This window comes from Euwallacea fornicatus, chromosome 12 (genome assembly GCF_040115645.1).
Source record: "Euwallacea fornicatus isolate EFF26 chromosome 12, ASM4011564v1, whole genome shotgun sequence".
NCBI lineage: Eukaryota > Metazoa > Arthropoda > Insecta > Coleoptera > Curculionidae > Euwallacea > Euwallacea fornicatus.
Window position 1 is genome coordinate 4,480,002 of NC_089552.1, and position 22,665 is coordinate 4,502,666.

Below are 22,665 nucleotides of genomic sequence, written 5' to 3' on the forward strand. Positions count from 1 at the left end.
CTTGTTAAAGTGTTCAATGATTACAAAGTCAATAACTGTTAAGTCACTAGATTTTTCCATATTGCATCTCCTATTCACTGAATCCTGAACATCCCCCACTGTTTAAAAGTTACCTTGGGAGCTATACAGTTATTTGCGGCTCAATTCAAAAACCAAGGCCACGAGACTTTAACGGTGTTACAGGAACTACGTTACTAACATAATAAGGTATTACGCTACCGAAATTGATGCTGAATAAGGGGCGTCATAAACGTAACAATAATGAGCACACCTAAAGACAACCATAACCACACTTATGTATATATATGAAATTTGACAAAAAACTAATAGTTAATAATAATTATTAAATGTTTATTTGTTAAAAAATACTATACTATGAATATTTACGTACTCTTATTATATTGTTATTCAAATTGATAAAAATTATAATTTGCAATAGGAAATTGCAACAGAAAAATAATAATTAATTGAAGTGTTACTCCGCAATATAAAAATACAAATAATCAATTAAAAATACGAATAATTAGTCTTATATTATTTACAATATATAATAAAAATAACAATAGATCGACGCTTTCTGTTAAATTCATACCAACTTTCCCTGGACAAAATTTACTTATCGACTTTAAAAATTGTACCAGTTCAATAGAGAATATAAAAAAATTCATTTTAAAAGTCCAAATATGTCAGTCTGCCATTGGTCAATATGTGATCAAAGTTTTCTTAAAGTTACTTATTACTAGGTAGCTATCAGGGAAATTTAAAAATACGAATATTAAATTATTATTAGTCATTGCCCCACATTCTAAGCGCGGTAAGAGCTGCATTTAATTTGAAACACCACTCGATCCTCTCCTCTTTGGTGTCCGCAGACAACAAATGCCTAAAAGGGTTTAAAATGAAGTATGAGTTATTTCAATTGAAATATACATTTTATGAACCAAACTCAAAGCGACGAAGAACCCGCTCACTTCTAAATAAACAATTATTTATTTACATAATTACCTAATAACTATTTTGTCTTCTTTCCTAACTACAACCAAGGTATCTTTATCTTGGGGGTACGCTGGTCTTTCCCTTTCCAACAAAAATGTGTGCAATCGAGCGCAAATGTCGCGGCTTACAGGCCCCACTTTCTTGGTTATGCAGCTTTTCAGATCTATGGTGTCTATCGGAGCCTGAAACAATTGAGAATTGTCTAAAATAATTAACTACCGTATTACTAATAGATTTACTCAACAAATAAATTCATAACATTCAAATGAATAATATATGATTTCCTACACCTCTGAAAATGACGATTTACTTAATTGAACTTCATTATTTACCTTTTTCTTCTCATCTTCCGGATATTTCCAGTAACTCAAAGATTGTCCTTTCAACATGCACCACCGTCTGTGCCATGCCCCAAACCCTGACACGTCCTCAAACATTGTTAAAAAGCCACGATTTTCAACCGAGACAGCTAGTTGACAGGTGATTTTCATTTCGACGCTTCCTGCCAATGGGCTCATTGAAGGTGTCTAAAAGAAGACCCAAACATGGATAACAAAAATACAAATTCAAATCGAATTAAGGTTAACCCGTACTATTGAAAACGTACATTATTTAAACTCCAAACCCTCTTACTGACAGCTTGTACAGAAAATACGACATATCCCATGAGTGCAAAGGACGATGTTCGTACGGCTTGGGGTCCTGCTGGAGATTCCTTAGGGGGTCGTACTAATCTAGAGTCTTGTTTTGATTTTTTCGGAGTAGTTATTCCTTTCAAAGGCTAAAACAAGATAACCCTGATAATATAAAATTCGGAAAGTGGCATGATGGATAATCACTGCGACTCCCTTAAAAACAGTTAAATCAATAAACTGATATATTAAAAAAAAAACAAGATGCCACTCTATCGCAGTAGCGAATCAAACATTTGTAATACTCTAGTTAAAAGTTCTCTCTTATTTTTCAGCAAACTTCAAGCCTATGTATCAACGGGATACACTGAACAATAATTGAATTTATACAAGAAATACGATAAACGTTCAACTTGCCTTCTTGTTTATATGATACTTCACTTCGTGTGGTAAACACTCTTCTTGGGCTTGGAGACAGTAAACCTCAAAGGTGACGGTAAAATCGCTGTAAATATCACTCAAAATCACCGACCCGGGAACGTACAAATCCACATCTGGATTTTTGCTGTTACTCGCCACCGTTGACACAAGCTTGGTTGGTTCTACTTGCTCCCCACACTTGATAAGGCAAACTACGTGATGTCCTTTTCCACCGGCTAGATTACAAATTGAATTAATCTTAAAAGTAGTCAATAAGACATTCTAGAATTAAGTGGTAAGATAATTGTTCCTCATTGGGATAAGAATCGATTTTCCAGTGACACAGGAAAGGCTTACCTGCAGCTAAAGCAGTAACATATTTCTGCTTCATGGGCAACATTATATTTGATATAGTCAAAGTACCTTTCTCCAAAGGTACGTTCTGAGAATGCTCACTCAAAGGCCTGATAGTACCCTCAACTTTTAATCTTTGGAGTTCATGTACAGCTGCTTGTCTTCTATGTGCTATAAAAACAATTCAATGCAAAACACTGTAATAGTTTAAAGTCCAAATGTTTATACTTGCTAAAAGCAGTACCCGTTCTGCTTCAACCTGTTCAGTAGACCCTGAAAATTCAGGCGTACTACTACAAAGATTCAGCGCCTGGCTAGTTTGCGAAATAATGTTTTGCTGTTTATTCACCTAGAAGAAATTTAACTGTACCTTTGTCTCGACAATAATTTACTTCAGTCTGGTTTTACCTCTTTCTCTAACTGGGAAATTTTAGTCTGCACTTCGTCACTTTGAGTACTTTGATTTCCACTGGTTTCCTCGAGTATCGGCTGTCTGACAATATGTTTGACTGGGGTGTGTACCTAAATATTAAAATGATTTTCCTAAAGGTTTCTACTAGATTAGTTCTGTTGCTTTTCTACATCTTTACACTATATGCATAATCTTGCATTTTATTGTGAAATAAATGAATCCATGCCGGATTAGAAACAACTTTTTTACCTCGTTTTGTTGTTTCCTATAAAAACTAACAGTATGTGTCAAAGTCATCACATTGTCTCCATCGACTACTAAGGGCAAATCCATAGACTGCCTTGGGGAAATAATCGACTTGTTAGGTGATTGAAACTGCGATTTTGAAACGGACGCAGAAGGCGAGAAACTTTTATAATGGAAGGAATTTGATGTCTGCGGTTTTTTAAACTAAAAAATAAATTGTGATCTGTAGAATCTGCAATAAGGGAATGCTTATATCGGGTCAAAAAAAAGTTTCGAATATCATTAATATTTCATAGGCTGCTTGACGTAATTGAATCAAATTACTAATAATTATATAATACTTTTGGAGAAATATGTCGCGCCTGTTTTGGAGGTGTAGGCCCGGCACTACTGTCATCATCAATTTCTTCCAGGATTTCATCTAGTTCATCCATGATATAAGAATCTTCGCTTCCAGAAGAACTATCTTTATACATAACCTGAACAAAAAAAATTACTACACCTGGTATCAAAATATTGATTGTTCCGTACCTTCTTGATTGGTGCAACGTTCTTGCAAACCGCTTGCAGTATATCCCTTCCGAAACTTGTGTTAGGATCATCTGAATCATAGTTATTGGCGTCATTACTGAAAGAAATAACTAATTATTTGACTATACAATCATTTCAAATTTTATCATATAGTATACAGTGGACAAATTTCGATATTTAGTCTTCTAGACTAAGTCTGTAATAGTATGTCAATCTTTTTCTGATGAGTTTGTTACATTCAATTTTTGTACAGATTACATAGGAACCTGTACAAAATTATAACCAAAACTTATCATGCGAACAAATTAAATGTTTTTTTTTTAATTAAGAATATGTCTTCAATTTACCGATTATTAAGACCGTTGAAAATCGCAAAGGCAAATCACAACAGAAAATCTGTCGTGACTTGCTAACCTATAATAATAATGACTCATATAAGTTGATAATCTGGAAAAAAAAATTTTTAATGGAAAAATCTTTTCTTCCACAGTTACTGGAATATTTGTAAATACTGTGGTAAGTTATTTGTATATAAAATTTTCAAAACGATTAAGAAAGATTAAGAAAATGATTGTATGATTTGGTTAATAAAATGATTTAGGGAAAAATGTAGGATGAAGTGAGAAGAGTGACAGGAACTGAAATGAAAACCTATAGATGAGAAATATGTACTTTATTAAACGTTAAACACAGTATTTACAAATATACACATACTAGGAAGAGAAAGATTAGTAATAAAAAGAAATTTAATAGAGGGAAAATAAAAAACTGTCATTTTTATATATAGGATATTTCAGTTTTAACCTGCGTCTTTTCTTCCATTTTACAAGCCCACTTTTTAAATAAAAGTTTTTTGAAGAAGGCTTATTAACAAACATACAAGATTTTAAAGGTATAATTTTTTTTCACTTTCTTTGCAGCTCTTCCAATTTTTTAGATATTTAGTTTAAATTCGAAATGCGAATTTTTCATAAAAAAACTACAATTTTAGCCTAATTTCCAAAGAGTCTGTGAATATATGGGGGCTGAACATCATCGACCACAACAATTTAATATCACGTTTTCAAATTTATAATTTCATAATTATCGTATATTGCTTACGCAATTTAAAAACTTTTGAATTTGAGTTAAAGTTAATTGCAAGAATGCAGAAAGACTTACGCTCTTCATGCAGTAGCTAAAGTATCAGAAAATGTTTGATGGCTTTATTTTCATCAATTATTCCAATTTTAAACATCTTATTAAAATTCTGCATTTTTTTTATTGAACTTTGTTCATTAGTCATTAGTTATATCTGGGAACTTGGAGGTAACAATGCACACAATGAACATAGGACATAACTTTAAAATTTTGGATAGCACATATTTTCAATTATTCTGAACATTTGCAAATGTCCAGAAAATTGCCAGCACCAGCATATTGCTCTGAAGGCACATCCAATTGGGAGCTGTACTGAACTAATCATTTAGAAACAGTGAAAATGTTTAATAATCAATCCTGTACTGTAGTGCAAAATTTGAATTTAAATTTCTCTCCCAATTCAATGAGTCTAAGTTTTAAAAAGCACCATAGTAAAGCAGCAGAAGTGAGTAAAAGTAAGCTCCAGCGATCATGCCAAACAAAGACAAAACAAGATCCAATTTGTAATTTTATCGCACCTGTTCTCTTCAACTGGAGTTGGGGTCCTGGTTTCCGGATCGGTTGTAGTAGCATCGATATCGGACAAACTAGGATACATTTTGCCAGGTTTCGGAGCGATGATTTTGATGCGTTTTACATCATCAAGTACCGACACTACATGAGGACTGTCTGCTTCGCCTACAATAATAGTCATATGAAGTAATTAAATTTACCAGGCAAGATGCACAAGCCACTATGAATTCGCTTTTGTGGTGCATTGTAAACTGTTGGAAAACAATCTAGCACATATCAAAACATTCAGTGTCTAGCTTGCCCGTTTCTATTACCATTACTCATCTCAATAATTAACGTATTTAAAATGTCTAATTACTTGATAATCTGCTACCACTTTTTCTCTTTTCAGCTGATTTTCTTCTTTCTTGAATTGGAACTATTTTAGGTGTTCTTTCTTTTAGCATAACAGTTCGTTCATCTACTGTCTCTTCTTCGGAATCACTGTCACTGTCGCTGTTAACTTTTTGTATTTCGTCTTCCTTCTGGCCCATCTAGACGACAAATAAATTATTTATTTTTCATTAATAAAAGTGATTTATGTATATATTTAAAATTTCTTGATTAAAACGATGAAGCCGTGATCCATAGTCTATCGCTTCTTCAAAAAAATTAATGTGACATGATTGTTTTATTATACCATGATCCCAGTGATTAATAATAAAAAAAATTCCACTACATATGATTTAATGAAAGGGGCTCCACGAAAATTAGATATAGGTATAGGACAAAGATATAGAAATAGGAAGAAAATTTTGTTACAAGATTCTTCCAGGTAGGACATACTTGCGTTTCTCACCAAAAAACCAAGTGCAGCGACAGAAGAATCAAACTAACCTTTTTATTATGGTTGAATCGATTCAGCAACATATCCAGCTCTTTCTGCCTCTCCTCCTTCATTTTTTTAGCAATCTGTTCCTCAGAAATAGTCGATTTATTCTTATTTTCGAGTAAAGCCGCCATTTTGCTAGCTATACCTCCCGCTTGGTGGACAACTGCAACTGTCGGCACAGTGTAAATTGGAGCTGGCGGTGGCGATGGTGCTGTGTACTTAGTTTTTTCCTCACGGCGAATACCTCTATCTTTATGCTCTTTCGGAACCTCAAAAATATTCTTATGCGTCTGAACTGTATTCTTCGAGGCTCCAATAAACTTGGACTCGCAAGCTTTCATGGTGGTATCGACTTTTACTGGGACTGCCATTCCAAATGCCGCCTTGGGAATTAGCGCTTCGCCTTTGTTCTTTTCAAATAATGCTTTCCGATCAGCCAAACTTAGGAGAGCAGGGTCTTTCTCAGGTTTCTTAGGCGACTCATTTAGTTTTTGCTCAAACATAGCCGCTTTATTCGCTATAGCTCCAGATCTGAAGTGTTTGGAAGGCGATTCTGGCGTTAGGGGGTTTTTCACATTTTTCGCCGGTAAATGTGTTTTCAGATTGGCAGTATCTTCCTGAAGGTCCTCCTCGAGAATTGCATTATTGCAAAGTTCCAAATGAGTTGTGGTTATATGGCGTTGAGGCTCAGAGACGGTTTTAGTGTTATCCTGCGAATTATATGAGTACACTAAACGTGAAGATGACTGGGTTCTGGTAAAGCCTTGTGATTCCTATAATTGATAAATAATAATACCTTAAAACCAATAAATACTGATATTTGAATATAAAAATATAAAATTAGTGGTATAAAAGTGCAAGTTCTCAATTGCTACATTAAGAAAAAAGATTATATAAAATAAAAATTGTTACAGGGCATTCAATAATACCTAACTAATGCAAGTTATTTGTTAAAATCCTAGGAGAATTACAATGAGGGATAAGACTTCATTCAAGTGTCTCACCTCTGAAAGTTCTCTTGATAGGAACATTAACAAGAGGGAAACTCACCAATGTATCCAATACCTTTTTATCCCAATGAATTTCTTTAGGAACTGCGTCTCGATTTGCCTGCCTCGTTGGACAAGCATCCTTTATAGGACTAAGCCCAAAGGTTTTTGTTGGTGTAGTATTGTCATCTCCCGTCTCATTGCGGTTATGCGCAACTTCGGAAAACAAAACCTTTTTGGGTCTGCCTGTAATAATGTGTGGAGGGGTTGGGGCTTTAGGTTTTTTGGATTTACATGCAGATTTCCGTGGAGAAATCTGCTTTTCGGTAGGAGGCTGCGGCGCTGGAGATTTCCAGGCCCTTCTGGGAGAGATGTTTCTTTCTACCGGTCGGGACTAAATTTTCAATTATTAATACGACGAGGAAGTAAAATGGAGAAAATAAACATACGGGATGGTTTGAATCGTCTTCCCACTGGTTTATAGTGTCAGCGAGATCGGCCAGCCTGCTGAGCCCTTTCCTGCATGTCATCTTAGGTTTTGTAACTGTATTTTCCGCGGGCCCTTCGTCTTCCAAATCTTGATAAAATTTTGCCTCGGTACGATGGATCGGTGAGGATATATCTGCTTCATCGCCACCTATTATGTTAACACTATAATCTATGATGTACCACCACAACAAATTAAGTTCAAATAACCCACTATAAATTATAACAAACGATTTCTGATAAGATCTTGGAAATGAATCATGACCACTATGTGTAACGTCAAGATTAATGCTTAGCATACCAGGAAACTTTATCGTACCAGCATATAACTTCCCAAGTCGCTTTAACCTATTTTTTGACTCCTCTCTTAAGCCAAAGTTTTCATCTGAGCCATGATTGCTTTCTTCACAATGTTCTTCAATCTCCACCTCAACTCGGACATTATCGGCGCTATTTACTTTAATTTCCATGTTAAAGTTGTCCTTTTGTATGTTCAATGTTTTGGTTTGTTGTCCTGGAGAGCCTTGAAGGTCAGAACACACTCGGGTTATTGAATTTTGTCTGATTAGTTGGCCTGAAATTGCTCTTTTATGGTGCGAATTCACAAATAATATAATGTGTCTAATAAATAAGTCTGAATAAATGTTTTAAGATACTTATTAAATATTATAGGTACCTACTATGACTCAATTTTCATATGGATATGCAATTACTTTTACCATTTACTTACTAAAACTAAAATCCAAATATTTTGGCATTATAATAAACACTTTTAATTGTTAAACAAAAATTAATTGTTACTGAATACTGAAGAAACTTAAAATTTAATTACTATTGGTGGATACGAAGTTTAGTAATTATATTGCCAAAGATCAAGGAATAAATTAAAGAAAAAATGTGATTTTATTGTCTTACAGTTATTTTTCATACTTTCATTTTCTTGGATTTAGCAAAAAAATTATCACTTCTTTCAGGATTATCTTTGTATACTAAAATATTTCCTTATTTAATACACATTCAATGTATTTTAATTTGAAATAGGAGTCTCACACAATTTTCAGATCATATCATCATCATCAGATGTAGATGTTGCAGTGTGATGATGTTAAGTTAAAGGATAAGGAATAAGAAATATGCAAATTCTTAAAAAAAAAACTTCAATTTCAGCAAGCCAAGCAACAGACCAACCTCTCCAATGCCAATTGAGTGAAAATTTTTATGTCTACCATTAAGACTTTTCGCTTGAAGTACCATTGTAGAAAATGTCGATAACTTAAGATTCATAGGAATCAGATTAATAATTTTAGCACTATGAAAATTAAACTATATACTTAGATTTCACAAATAATAACAGATAAATATACTTTAAAAGTGGCTTATTAAAGAATGTTAAAATGTGCTGTTTTTTTCTAATTTAATCAACCTTGAAACTGATATTTCAGAGACCACAATGGAGGGCATCGAAAATTTTAATCACCCTGTATACATGCTACATTTGAAATTAGTATGTTTCGGCTAATAATTACATTTTAGATTGAGTTCAGGCTGATTTGAAAAATAAATTCATGAATAAACCTCAAAAACACAGTTAGACTGTTAATCTTAGAACTTTTTATCAGTACTTTCAGTAAGATTTTTCAATGCACTGTAATTCAACGCTATTATTATTTATAGATATATAATTATTGACATAAACATACTGCATGGGATTTTGGTTTTAAGAGTTATAATACTGCCTTACCTTCACAATGTCCATCATTTGTTTGTGATAGCTTCAGCGGAATATTAGGTTCTGAACGGGTCTCCTCATGAATGACTTTAGATTTGGTTAAATTTGGCTCAGAAACAGCTTCCCTATTACATTCACGTAATGGTGTTGCCCCATCATGACTGCTAGGATAATCTTTTAGCATTCTCTGCCTCTCTCTAGCTCTGGTTAGTACATTCTACACATTAAAGTACAAGTTTATGTAAAAAGGTATGCATGCACTTCTTTAAGACAAAAGGGTATTTATAGGAACATTTTATTACCTCTGTAAAAGCGTCCATGACGTGAATTGAGGAAAGAAGTGGTTTGATTTAAGATCGGATCTCCAATTGAAATAAGGTAGCGAAACTACCAAAAGTTTACAAAAAATAATCCACTAGAGACGACAACACTACAGATGTAGGGTATTATTACAACGGTTTTAAAACAACGGAAAAGCGGGGAACAGACTTTTCCAACAGTCAACTAAATTTAAATCTGACAATGATGGGTGACTAATATGACAATTCTGAGTTCGTGTACACTCTGATTACTCTTAAATCTGGTGTAACGTTTTACACCAAAATCATAAACATAACCTAAACAGTAAATATTTTTTTAAACGTTTTAATAGATTGAAAGAAAAATAAAGAAAAAAATAACAGGCATACGATACTGAAATAGAACCACCAAATAAATATTTTGGAAAAGGTCATAAGTTTTATTTTGTAGCAAATCTGGATGATAAATTGGAAATTATGATTGCTGCTTCGGACCCACTGGTAAATTTTTATAGTGAGTACCTTCTGGCTCATTTATAGGTCTAAATTTAGGAGTTTGTACCCCGTGGTCGGCAGCAAATTGCTCGACATCCAGGACCACCAGAGCCAATTTTTAAACATAAAGACTCTGAAGATTGTTTGGAAACTGGGCTCGAAAAATTCTCACTTTCTGAAGATGCAGCTGTTGAATTTTGGGTAATTCGAAAAACACCCCAAGATGAGTCCGGGTATGATTAACTCAGTTGTCGAATATTAAATCATTTTGTAGTGATGGTTCTATGGTTTTTATTGCAATCTTTGAAAAGACAATATATCATTTGTGCACTTTTTTTAGTTGACCACTTAGTTTGTTCAATATGATTCCAATGGATTTTTCAATTATGGAAAAACTAAGGAACTATCAAAGATCAAGTTTACAAATCTACCATCAAATGATATTGATAATAATATTCATACAATATTAATTGAAAAAACAAAAGCTAAATAATGTGTCTATCTTTCATGAATAAAGAATACTTTCAAGATATCAAATAGAAATATCAGGTCCATATTTTTTAAAAATGAATTGGTATTAATATCTTGAAAGTAAAATATTACCTTGAGATAATAATGAATCTACATTACAAAGGAAAAAAGTGAGAAAAAAAATGTATTAAACTTTTTATCCTACTGGTGATTTTTTAAATATTTTTTATCCAAAATTTTAATTAATTCTACATGTTTTGTAAAATTTCAGAAACTAAAAGCAAGTTGATAATACTACTTGAAAAAATGTCTACCCATTAAACAAATTTTGTAACTTTCACTATTTTCGAGATAGCAATAATTAGAGGCACCTAAAAAAATATCCTATGTAAATAATTGTATAGATACAAGTCACTTCATTAATTTCATAATTTTTTATATTATTCATATTATATATTATATAAACCCTATTTTCACTATAACATCTAGATCTTTTCCAGATTTACTAACCTGATTTGACAGGGTTGATTTAAGCTGATTACTAATTTAAAATTCAAATCATGCTCAAAATACATGGGCAATTGTGATTCCAAAGTGGTGCGCACTTGTGTTACCTGAATATATTTTTTTTATATTACACTGATTAATTATTTCCTAAAAATTAAAATTCTTACTCAATTTAGAAATTTATTTGGTTCTTGTGTTTCAATCCGTTCTGCAACTGTTTTCGGGTAGTTTCAAAAAATAACAGGCAATGCATGATTTTTTTATTCAATTGATTCAATTTTATATCTCTTTCAGGTTAGTTCAAATTAAGTTTCCTGAAATAAACAGTCATTCAGTGACCATAAAAAAGCTTGGAGTGGTAAAAGGGTAATAAAACCCAGGAATATAATCACGCCATAACGTTTTTTCCGGTTATATGAAAAATCTAACTATGTAAATTCTAAAGTTATCTATATACTAAGAATTTTAGTAAAATATCTCCTTAGCTGTACAAAATAATAAGTTAAATAAAAATTTAAAGGTTATTACACTGTATTTCGAAAATGAAGCTAAAAAATACAGATTCATATGAATATTTCCCTTTTATTTCTGATATTTATCGTCTATTAAATTTTTCCAACTAAAACCTGAAATACCTTGTATTTTAGTTCAGAAAAAGACCCAAAGTGCGCTTCAAAGCTGAACAATTCCCTGAATAAAAGCAGAAGAGGCGCTTCAATGTGTAAAGATCATATTACTCACACTAGTGAATTGGATTTGCTAGAGGAATCTACAAGTTTTAAAACCCCAGATGGAAGTTTGCATCAGAGAGTTTTTACGAAACGAACCTCAGATGTTAGTGCTAGGTATTCAAATAAGAACTTTATTGGAAGTGCCTCAGAGAGGAAGAATGAAGATAATAAGATTCCAGGTACTTAGTGGCGTGATTATTGCGAAATATTATAATTTTATTAATAACATTTTCTCAGATTTTTTAATGTAATACTTTTTAATTTAAATTTAGTCTTTGAATTTTATAATATCCCATGCACTGAAGATATTTCACCAACCAGAACACTTTGAGAGTTAACGCATAATTTAATTTTTTTTTAATATTGTCCATAATTTACTCCAATATTTCTAGTTGCATTATGTTGCATATTTCTTTATGGCCATCTTTTGTAAAGACCCTCTTGGATAAAGAACTATTTAAATTAAATTATTGATTTTAAATGATATCAAAGGAAAGATCAGATTAAGTCAAAACAAGATGATACTAGAAATGTAATATGCAGCACTACTCGAATATTAATTACCCTGAAATTTCCTAAAAATATTTTTCGATGATATTTTAGGAGATTCTCAAACAAATATGTCATACTTAAATTTTCAAATTGATCCTGGATTTATGGAAGATGAACTGTATGTTAAAGGTCAAACTGCAGTTTGGTCACGAGGCCTTCTCAATAATATTGATCAGCAGGATAATGGAAGGAAGGTATGAATTTAACCCATAATGTATTTCCATCATGAATGAAATCAAGGTAGCTAATTTATATCAGTAATTTTGAGTTAATTGTGCATCCAATATTATCTATTTTATTAAAAAAATGAACTCTTCAAATATATCTTAGGCAAAATTAATCATGAATGTTTAGGCTTTACTGAGATGCAAACTCTGCACTTAACTGAAATGCATTAAGTATGCAATATGCTTGAATACAAAACAAGCAAGCTTCTTAGTTTTTGTGTAATTTTGTAGGTGATCAGTTGCTATACCGTGCCATTACCTATTAAACAAGCCACATGGTCCACTTTCTACTGCGAAAGAGCCGATTTCGATGCCACTCTGAGCGACTTATATGCTCGAACAAATGAACCCACCGGTATTAATATTTACCGAAAAATATTATATTATGGTAAATATCATATTGTAGGTTCTCCAAGTCCAGCGATATGTTTAGTAGATTCTCATCACGTACGAATATTTGTCGTTAAGGGCGAGCAATACGTGATTCCGATGCCTTTTCCTATTGAAAAAATTTGGAACACTAGATTTGGGATTTTTGTTGAAAAAACCCTGGATGGTAAGCTCATAATAGCACACAGCTAGAGTTACTGTTAGTGTTAAATCGTTATTTTAGTTTTGCCGACAAATAACAATAAGTTTCTCGAAGACAACCCCGGTACTATATTCTCTTTAACACATCCCCTCGACGATGTGTGCCCAGTAGCAATTAGTCGTAATTTGTCAATCACTAGATTAATGGTCAATAATTATAAATTGGTATATACTAGTGAAAATCCCAGTATCTGTATGGTTTATGATGTCAACACGAAGGAGCACAGTGTTTATAAAATACGAAAAGTACGCCCAGAAGAGAAAGATTATGGAGATGTTCGGAGTGGATTTCATAGCGCGACACAGAATTCACAAAAAGTAAGAAAAAACACGAAAAATTTAGTTTGATTGAATTAATACACATTTTTGAGCCTCCCTATCTTTAGAAATATGTTTAACCTATGTGTTTGTTTTCATCTTATTAATGTTGTATTTAACTGTCTCTATTTCTACTAGATTTTGAGATAATCGTTGATACCACATAAAATTGTGCCTTGTATATCATATGTGGAAATGACTAATTTTTTAGCTCAAAAGTCGTCTTTCTATGTGGGATAATCTCATGACAAGCGGGAATATGGTAACGCCCAGTCCGATTTGCACCAATAAACCGCCAATATACGATAAGTTATTTCATCCACCGAAATCTAAGTCTTTCAGTTCGATGGCAACAATGAGGTATAAATAAGTTGGACAACGCATTGAAAATTATTTATGAAGTATATAATTAGTCGTTGTCAGTCTCCTGCTGCGACAGACATGGAGAGCCCCTGGAGAACCAGGTCTTCAAAGAAAGATAACATGTGTAGGAGCTTCGTGCAGGATAAGGAAAGCGACTTGTCACCGAAGTCATTCTTCAATTGTTCCAGAGCCATGTCGCATTTAACTTCAAGTCCTCAAATTTGCATGGAGTATGTGTGGACTGATACTTACTCGGTTCAGTAAGTGCCACTGGTATATTATAGCATAAAACCTGTATTTACTGATATATATTTATACAATAAAATCTTCTATGTTTGTATCTTAAAAAATAACGACATTTCTTCAAATTTTTAGAGATACGCTTACAGGTACTGCCGCATCAAACGTGTTTTTATCGGAAGACTTTGTAGGTCAATGGTACCTCTGTTATATTTTGCCTTCAAGGTTTCAACTCTCTGTTGTCAAGGTGGATTTTTCTGGCGGAAATATGAGTTGCGGATTGTTGACAAGTATTAGTGCTAAAGAGGCTATAAACGTACCAGTGAGTAATGACTTTGGGAGGTAAATTGTTAATGTTATGGCGAACTCCCCAGACATTTAATTTTTGTGAAAAAGCGAAAAGGCAGGTAATGCATTGGTTCATTACTGGGTTCCAAGAAAATTATGGTACTCGTAAAGTCACCAGTACATTAGCCATTTCTTCTCTAACGATGTATTTTATCTTATCATCATTTGAAATATAAAATTATACTTTCATAAAAACACTAATAAATATTATGTAATTACAATTTTCCTCAAAAACTTCAAGTAATCAGTATGATTAAATGTCAGTATCACATTCATTCCACTTTTTTAGCATTTGCGCATGATGGCCTTATTAGAACATAGTGGGAATGTGACTCTATATTCAGGGCTCACCATGGTGGGAAAACTGCATTTAGGTGGAACTTTGCTGAAGCATACTCCGTCTCCATCCGTTCGACGTTACACAGCTTCACCGTTTCCCAAGTAAGTGAATTTAAAAAGTATGTTTTTTTTTCCATTGAAGTCGCAAGTTGACTAATCTAATGAATTTTCAATGTTAAAATGTTACTAAGTTTTGAGAATTATTTTAAAAATTAGTAAGTACTGAAATTCAACTATTTTATAAAGTTTAAGCGATGTTAAACTCTGTTGTACAATAATGGTTCAAAAGATGATTTAGCTGAACACGACTACTACTTGAACCACTGTATAAGGAAGGGTGGTCCAAGTTTTTAAATTGAACCACCCCTTTTTTTATGCGTGAATCCAAAATACTTTTATAAGGAAAATATTACTGCATTTTAACTCAAGTTTTTGCATCTACTATTGCTTCCAGTACTCAAATTCAAGTTCAAAACCTAAGACAGTCGTAATACGTTCTGAAAAATGTATCTTTGATACCAACTAAAGAAGAATGCAATTTTTATAAAGATTAATATATTTCTATTTTATTTAGACGTAGCAGTTTGTTGCCTTTATCCAAACCAGTGGAACCTATGTTTGATGAACATTTATTTTCACCAGTATTACCATTATCTTTGGCTGAAGCGAGGAAGATGTCGACTGCCAATCAGAATTCCTTACCTATACGATATGGAGTCCAAGAAAGTCAGTATTTTCGTCCGTGTTTCAACAAATGCAATAAAGACTATATTTTTTTCAGGGAAAAGAGCTAGTCTGATAGGCTTGATAGATTCTATAGAGAATCGAATAACTTTAAAATACTCGGACGGAACGTTTTATCGAATAACCTTACCCTTGCTTACGCATTCAGTTTTAATAGAACGCTGCCTTGTGGCTTTAAGACAATGTTTACCGAGAGATGCTGTTTTAGTTTTAGCTTGCAGATGGTATTCAGTGAGAAACGTCATTGGTACTGAAGATGTAAACCCTAAGCAGGAATGGGAAATGTTCACCAGCTTGTTATTGGGTAATAACAATTTGTTATTGCGATGTTATATTAAATTATGGGTTATTTTATTTTAGAGTTGTTTGGTTATGAGGATGACGACCTCTTCGAGAAACCCGAAACGCCAGCTGTAAAACGTTCCAAAACAATTCCATTAAGTTCAGACGAAGATTGGCATTGTCTTTCAGAGAAACCACATAATATTGTGAAAAATTCGCTATTTGAAGTGCTACAAATTCCCTTATTGCCGCCAGATACCAAATTATCTATAAAACCTGAATCTGCAAAAATCAAAGTTCTTATAAACCCTAAAGGCATTTTGTTTCCTTATATCAGATTCGTGCATTTTACTCTACATTTACTCTACGAGGATTTCAAGTTGAATACACTCTATACGGAGTGTCTTCTGCCATTAGCTAAGCTTTTAAGTAATATTTCGAATGATCTGGGATTAAGGGAGTATGCCCTTTACTATTGGAAAGATTTTCCAAAGGATGTGTTTGTTGGTGGTCCCAAGATAGAAGCTAATTTGATGAAATGTGTTAATCAGGGGCAGGGTTTGAGTGACGTGCCTTTAAGTGTTATGGAACAGATTTATAAATTATTGAAAGGAAGTTGCCCGAGTGCATATCCCTATTTTGCTAATGTAAATGGAAGATCCAGAGATATTATTCAGGTAAGAGGAATTATTTTGCCGATGTAATAAATAAGTTATACAGATTTACTCCTCTGGAACTGTTTTTTTAATCAAATAAATGTATGTATAGCAAAATTCAGATTTTAATAAGTAAAATTTAATAGGCTATAGAAGTCGCGAAAATGAAAGAAAAGTTTCTTCTAGAATTATTAACGGACACTAGTTTTTGAAGAAAACGATGTCTCGATTTAAGTGTATAAATAGGTCGTATGCCAACATTTTTGTTTATTTTTCAGTTGTGTGGAATTTTATCTGAAATAAACAGAGAGGACCCCGCTGAAGTAGCATTGGAAAGTTTTATAAAGGATATATCTCAGGAACCAATCCCAAATGTACATCAAAAAAGTATTCATATTAATTCATCGTCTATCGAACAAGTTATTTTAATTATGGTAGAAATGAAAATTGATCCAAGGTTGCTCCTAGATATAGCTTTATAATTAACACAATTAATTATAATTGGACTTTTTAGATATCTAGAAACATTACCGCCTGGAATTTACTACTTACTTCATAATACTTTGTGGAAACGTAGAGAAAATCCCCCTTCTGATTGGCCCGTTGATGCTTATTCCCTCCTTTGTCGCGATGATTTGGTGGCGCAAGCTCAAAAAAACGATATGGTAATAAGCTTAATGAAAAAACTTCTTACGGGACATATTATAGTCGTTTCCGATGTTGCCAAAAAATGCAAACATGTAAAAGCCTTTTTCCTGAGCTCTATCATTTTACTGTACATGAAAAGGCAAATCTGTTATACAGAGCGTCCTAATTTGTCTTCTTCGGATTTCCGAAATTGGCAGAAAAGATATTTTAGGGACTCATATATCCATTATTTTCTTAGTGATGCCTATTTTTGATATTTTTTATCCATGTTTGTTAGTAAACGTAGTCACCGGATGTTTTTATTCATGTGTCACTTGATTTCTGAAATCCTAATTGTAATATCTGGCTACCCTGTATAGTATATAATATAAATTTGATAGGAGAAGACAAATATTTGTTTTCAATTGCAAGAGACAATGCCAAACACTAAGCAAGAAATCGCAGATTTGGATGGTATGGAAGATATCGATTGTAGTTTGACTAAAATTCGATTTAGCGATGATATTAGGTAATATTTCTTTTCATGAAGTAATAACTGAAAATAGGAATATTTAAAATTATATTATAGAGTAATGGAAGCCCGAAAAATGTTGGCGAGTTCTAAACCAGTCTTGATTAATTTAACCCAGCGACCCGACGTTTCTGATCATGATTTCATTGAAGAACAGGAGAAACATTTGTATGGCATTTGCATTAGAACCATGGCTTTGCCTGTAGGGAGGTATGTACAAGGTGACAAAGATTCAATTATTTTTCATAACTTCATTTAGCTTTGGCAATGTTTGATATATACTTTTTTTTAGTTTAATTATAGGATATCCGTTTGGATATACGTCACCCTATGGATCAAGTGATTGTTCAAGTTTATGGGATAATATTTTGATTAGACTTAGGGAAAGAAAATGCTATAATAACTTGATAGAAAATTTCAGCCTCTAGATGTTATGTAATAATAATCACTTGTTTCGTCTAGTGGTGTAAACTTAAAGAAATATCATCATGCCAAAATTAATAAATATATATCTTAAAAAAATTATTTTTTAGTGCTAAAACTTTTATCTTTAAAAAATTAACGTAGCTTAATTTTTTCTCAACTTAGGGGAATGATGACTCTTCACACTGCAATTCCAATCATAACAGAACCTCTTTCTGCTCCAGTTCTTTGCTTAACTGGTAAAGCTTTGCCTAGAGGCAATGCTGTAGAGCTTAATCATATAGACACGCCACCTAATATGAATTTGTGGCCGATATTTCACAATGGTGTTGCAAACGGACTTCGGATAACACCTGACGCCCAAAATATTGATAGTACTTGGATTATTTTTAATAAACCTAAAGGTAATATGGTTCTTTACTTAACATGCATGATAACATAATCGTAATGTTACAGGAGGTGCCGATGCTCAAATGGAGCATGCAGGATTTTTAATGGCTTTAGGCCTGAATGGCCATCTTAAAAACTTAGTTGTTATGAGTACTTTTGAGTATCTCAGCAACAGTAAAACACATGAAATGACGAGTGTCGGTATATTATTGGGTGGGTTTATAGTTAGCTGGTACAAGAACTCACGTAATGGAAACACTCACTTATAGGACTTGCAGCCGACTTTAGGGGAACATGTCACCATTTTCTCACCACTCTTTTGGCGATACACATCGAGGCTTTACTCCCACCCACGTCTATGGAATTAGATATTTGTTATAACTTGCAAGTAGCAGGATTATTAGGATTAGGGCTTCTTTATCAGCGAAGTGCGCATAGACATATGACAGAAGTATGTAGATCTGAAATATTTTTGATATGGAAAAATATCGATGTTTTATTCCAGGTTTTATTGTCCGAGATTGGTAGACCTCCGGGTCCGGAAATGGAAAACAGTATCGACAGAGAATCGCATTCTTTAGCTGCTGGTTTGGCTTTGGGGTTAGTTATGCTTAAACATGGTGATCAGCCTACAGGAATGTCTGATTTGAATGTTCCTGATACCCTTCATTATTATATGGTTGGAGGCAACAAAAGACCTCTGACAGGTTTGAGCATGAACAATTGCTTATACATAATTTTAAGAGTCTTGAATCAGGTTCGCAGAAAGACAAATACAAGACTCCATCCTTTCAAATCCGGGAAGGTTCTTCAGTGAACTTAGATGTTACAGCCCCTGGTGCGACTTTAGCGATAGGGCTTATGTATTTAGACTCTGGAAATAAAGCCGTTGCTGATTGGATGGCTCCTCCGAAAACTCAGTATTTGCTAGACTTCGTCAGACCTGATTTTTTGATGTTAAGGATCTTGGCTAGATGTAAGTAAATCATGGCACAAATATCGAAAAAGGGTTTTGTAGTTTAAATTAATACGCGTGCAAATTTAATTTATTTTTGAGTCAGTCTCGAAGCGCACATTTTTCACATTGAGATCAAAAATGTATGATACCAAGTCTTAAAAACTATTAAAACATCAAAAACATACAGAATGCAATTTTGATTAAAAGTATTTTGAAGATTTAGTTGCTGGCATCAATCCTTCGACTACCAATAAATGTGCCAAGATCATAAATTCAGGTGAGCTTGGAATCACTAACAATAAAGAATATTTAAGAATATAGAGGCCAACAAAAAGTGATGTGGAGACTCCTGAATGAAATAAGGCAAATTCGTTGCCTAGTTTTCAAAATATTTGTTACTGATAATTTTATATTTGTGGTTTCTTTTGTATTCCATACATTTTTTACTACTCAATTTTCAATGCTTTAGTTCCTTTGCAAAATTATTACGTCATAGTAATTTTTTTTCAGCATTAATATTATGGAAAGAGATCGAACCCACTAAAGAGTGGGTTATTGGTGAAGTACCGGCATCCCTACGTCCTTATTGTATGGTAACTCCCACCAACGATGCTGATATTGATTATGAAGCAATGAAGTGTGATGTTTTTGTAACATGACAAAATAAGGCAATAAAAATATCTTTTTTTTTTAGTCAGGCATATTGCAATATAGTGGCAGGAGCTTGTTTTGCCTTAGGCTTACGTTACGCCGGCTCAGCAGACCAAGATGCCTTCGAAACTTTATTATATTTCTGTCACATGTTTACCTCACTAACCGGAAAATCTATTGCCGAACTCGCGGGAAAAGCCACCATCGAAACATGTTTGAATGTTTTGTTGATAAGTGCTTCGATGGTAATTGTTGTTTTAAAAAATGTTTAAATATAACCTAATGTAATCTATTATGTAATGTAACTTTTTATGTCATTTCATTAATTATTCATGGGAGTAGTTGTAATAATTTAATGTAAATTTTTGTTTTTAAGGTTATGGCCGGTACGGGAAATTTAGAGATAATGAGACTGATACGGCACCTGCGCCGACGTGTGGGAATTGTGAACAGTGCTATAGTAACTTATGGATCTCATCTTGCCATTCATATGGCTTTAGGACTTTTATTCTTAGGGGGTGGACGGTATACTTTAAGCAACTCTCCAGCGAATGTAGCAGCCTTAATATGCGCTTTTTATCCTAAATTTCCCACTCACAGTAACGACAATAGGTTTGTAGACATCCGGTTTCTAACAATAAAATCAAAATTTTAATGATTTTAGGTATCATCTTCAAGCGTTTAGGCATTTATACGTTTTGGCTGTGGAACCTAGATTGATAATACCAAAGGATGTATTCTATGATGATATTTGTTATGCAAAATTACGGGTGGTCACGTTAATAGGACAAGAAATATGCATAAAGGGACCGGGTCTGATACCAGACGTAAACAACTTAACTAAAGTTATGGTTGATGATGATCGGTATTGGCCGGTGCTGTTTGAGAGAGGACGAAATTGGGATTTATTAACGTAAGTGTTTCGTACAATTTGTTTCATATCAGAAAATCGTGTAATTGTTTTTGTCAACCATAAGTTATTTAATTTCATATATTGAAATGATTGAGATTACAATAATCATATTGATTTTCTTGAAATGTGATATTCTTTATTCATCATTATTGGGTTTGGCTAGTTATTGATAAGTGCCTGTATGGAGGATTCAATTCGAGATCTTCTTTAAATGTCTGTATGAAGCTATATGAAAGTTATGTAAATCCGCAAAAATGATACATCAAACATCACTATCATTACAATATAACTGAAAGTAACCCTTCAGTGAAGCTATTATAGCAAAGTGTCTCTGAATGGCTTTAATCTACTCCCAGATATTCAAATATTCCCTAATTATAATTATTTTACTATGAACGTGCCCTGTTGGCTGCCTTGTATATTTACATACATTTCTTTGTGCTATTTTAGGAAAATCCTTTCCACTACTGGATACATTGAAGTAAAACAACGCGCCGGCTGTCTGAGCTATATTTCAGATAAACTTGGCTATCACAGCGATTTAGCTCGAACTCTGACACATTCTAAAGTAGTACCTTGGGATCCATCTTCAAATGCCATTGTGAGCTTCACATCAGATGAAGCTATTAGAAAATTTTGCGAAACTGTTCTTAACATCGACAAGACAAAAGCTAGCCAGTTTGAGCAGCGAATAGTTCAGATCTTAACTAGAACTGTTTATGACGCCGTCGTTAAGGACAAAATGATGGTGGTTGTCGTCATAGTGGCTTTGTTGAAAGTATAATAATATGTCAAAAATACTGTTTCGAAATTGTAAATCGGTGCATTTTTTAGACAATTATGAATCTTCAATATCAATCAGATTCAGCAGGGTTGTGGCAATTAAAGATAATAATTCAGCAAACACTAGCGGAGCCTTCTAATTCCAGTCTTATTTCCAAAGAGACAATTTTAGCCCTTAAGCAAGAAGTTATATCCTTATTAGATCGACACGAAGAAAGGCTTAAGCCGGTCATACAGCAATATCTTTGCGGAAAAGATTTTGACAGGAACGAGATGCTGTCCTCTTATGTAACATTTTTTGACATTCCCACTAGTGAAAACTTGAAGGACATTAGAAAAATGGGGGTTTTAGAAAGAGCAGCTTTTCTTAGGAGTCATTTTTTTGATACCGATGTTCTCTCCAAACTTGTGTGGATATGTGAATGAAGTTTATAATGCATCTTTAGATGATATTCAACACAGGTTCATACTTTATTATTGTTATTTCTAAACAAAATGTTGTGATTTCAAGTATTTTGAATTCAGTTTACTGAATTAAATTAATCTCATATTTTTCTGTTGGCATTTTTTTAAATTGTACTTAAGATCCCGTAGAAACAATATATAGCACTTGCTATCATGCGACAGCCAAAACAAGGAAGTTGTTGAAAATAACGTGAAAACATTAAATACCAAGATAAAAGCAGCTAGAAACGACCGGTTAAAACGAAGCATCTCCATTAAGCACAAATAAAACTTAAGACTGGAGCATTTCAGGTTTTAGTCTATATAGTTACGTTTACTTTTTTATTTTTATAGTTTATTAAAACAATAATAAAGATAATTTTATATCAAAATGACCCCATATTTTTCATTGTTGTGTGTTTTTATTAATGCGCCATAAAACAGGCTTTTTATCGGCAATAG

The 22,665-nt window shown here is 33.3% G+C and overlaps 2 protein-coding genes across 4 annotated transcripts; one reads left to right on the plus strand and one right to left on the minus strand.

Annotated features, from left to right (window-relative positions):
- Positions 1–380: 380 nt before the first annotated feature.
- LOC136342746 (anillin-like) lies at positions 381–9,788 on the minus strand. Of its 3 annotated transcripts, none has more exons than XM_066288862.1 (19): positions 9,622–9,788; positions 9,332–9,536; positions 7,910–8,113; positions 7,554–7,741; positions 7,166–7,498; positions 6,121–6,888; positions 5,603–5,777; positions 5,250–5,409; positions 3,592–3,688; positions 3,402–3,539; positions 3,064–3,264; positions 2,811–2,924; positions 2,631–2,751; positions 2,406–2,573; positions 2,046–2,284; positions 1,604–1,777; positions 1,329–1,523; positions 1,006–1,178; positions 381–883 (listed from the first exon to the last, which is right to left on the minus strand). In XM_066288862.1, exons 1-19 carry the CDS (start codon positions 9,637–9,639, stop codon positions 787–789), a joined length of 3,768 nt encoding a protein of 1,255 aa, XP_066144959.1. In that variant the 5' UTR covers positions 9,640–9,788; the 3' UTR covers positions 381–786. The 3 variants fall into 3 exon arrangements, with proteins under 3 accessions (XP_066144959.1, XP_066144958.1, XP_066144957.1); XM_066288861.1 differs by having other exon boundaries at positions 7,181–7,498; positions 7,910–8,164; XM_066288860.1 differs by having other exon boundaries at positions 7,910–8,164.
- A 142-nt stretch (positions 9,789–9,930) lies between these two features.
- On the plus strand, positions 9,931–22,598 carry shtd (shattered). The gene is made up of 29 exons (XM_066288859.1): positions 9,931–10,119; positions 10,171–10,346; positions 11,739–12,001; positions 12,426–12,568; positions 12,833–12,956; positions 13,008–13,157; positions 13,215–13,510; positions 13,722–13,870; positions 13,924–14,133; positions 14,249–14,435; positions 14,751–14,902; positions 15,375–15,526; positions 15,582–15,848; positions 15,905–16,503; positions 16,761–16,939; positions 16,997–17,147; positions 17,511–17,638; positions 17,699–17,851; positions 18,230–18,468; positions 18,521–18,667; positions 18,724–18,905; positions 18,960–19,161; positions 19,212–19,430; positions 19,923–20,049; positions 20,107–20,308; positions 20,440–20,675; positions 20,728–20,976; positions 21,427–21,754; positions 21,811–22,598. The coding sequence occupies exons 1-29, from the start codon at positions 10,096–10,098 to the stop codon at positions 22,183–22,185; spliced, it is 6,009 nt and encodes a 2,002-aa protein (XP_066144956.1). The 5' UTR covers positions 9,931–10,095; the 3' UTR covers positions 22,186–22,598.
- The last annotated feature ends 67 nt before the right edge of the window (positions 22,599–22,665 follow it).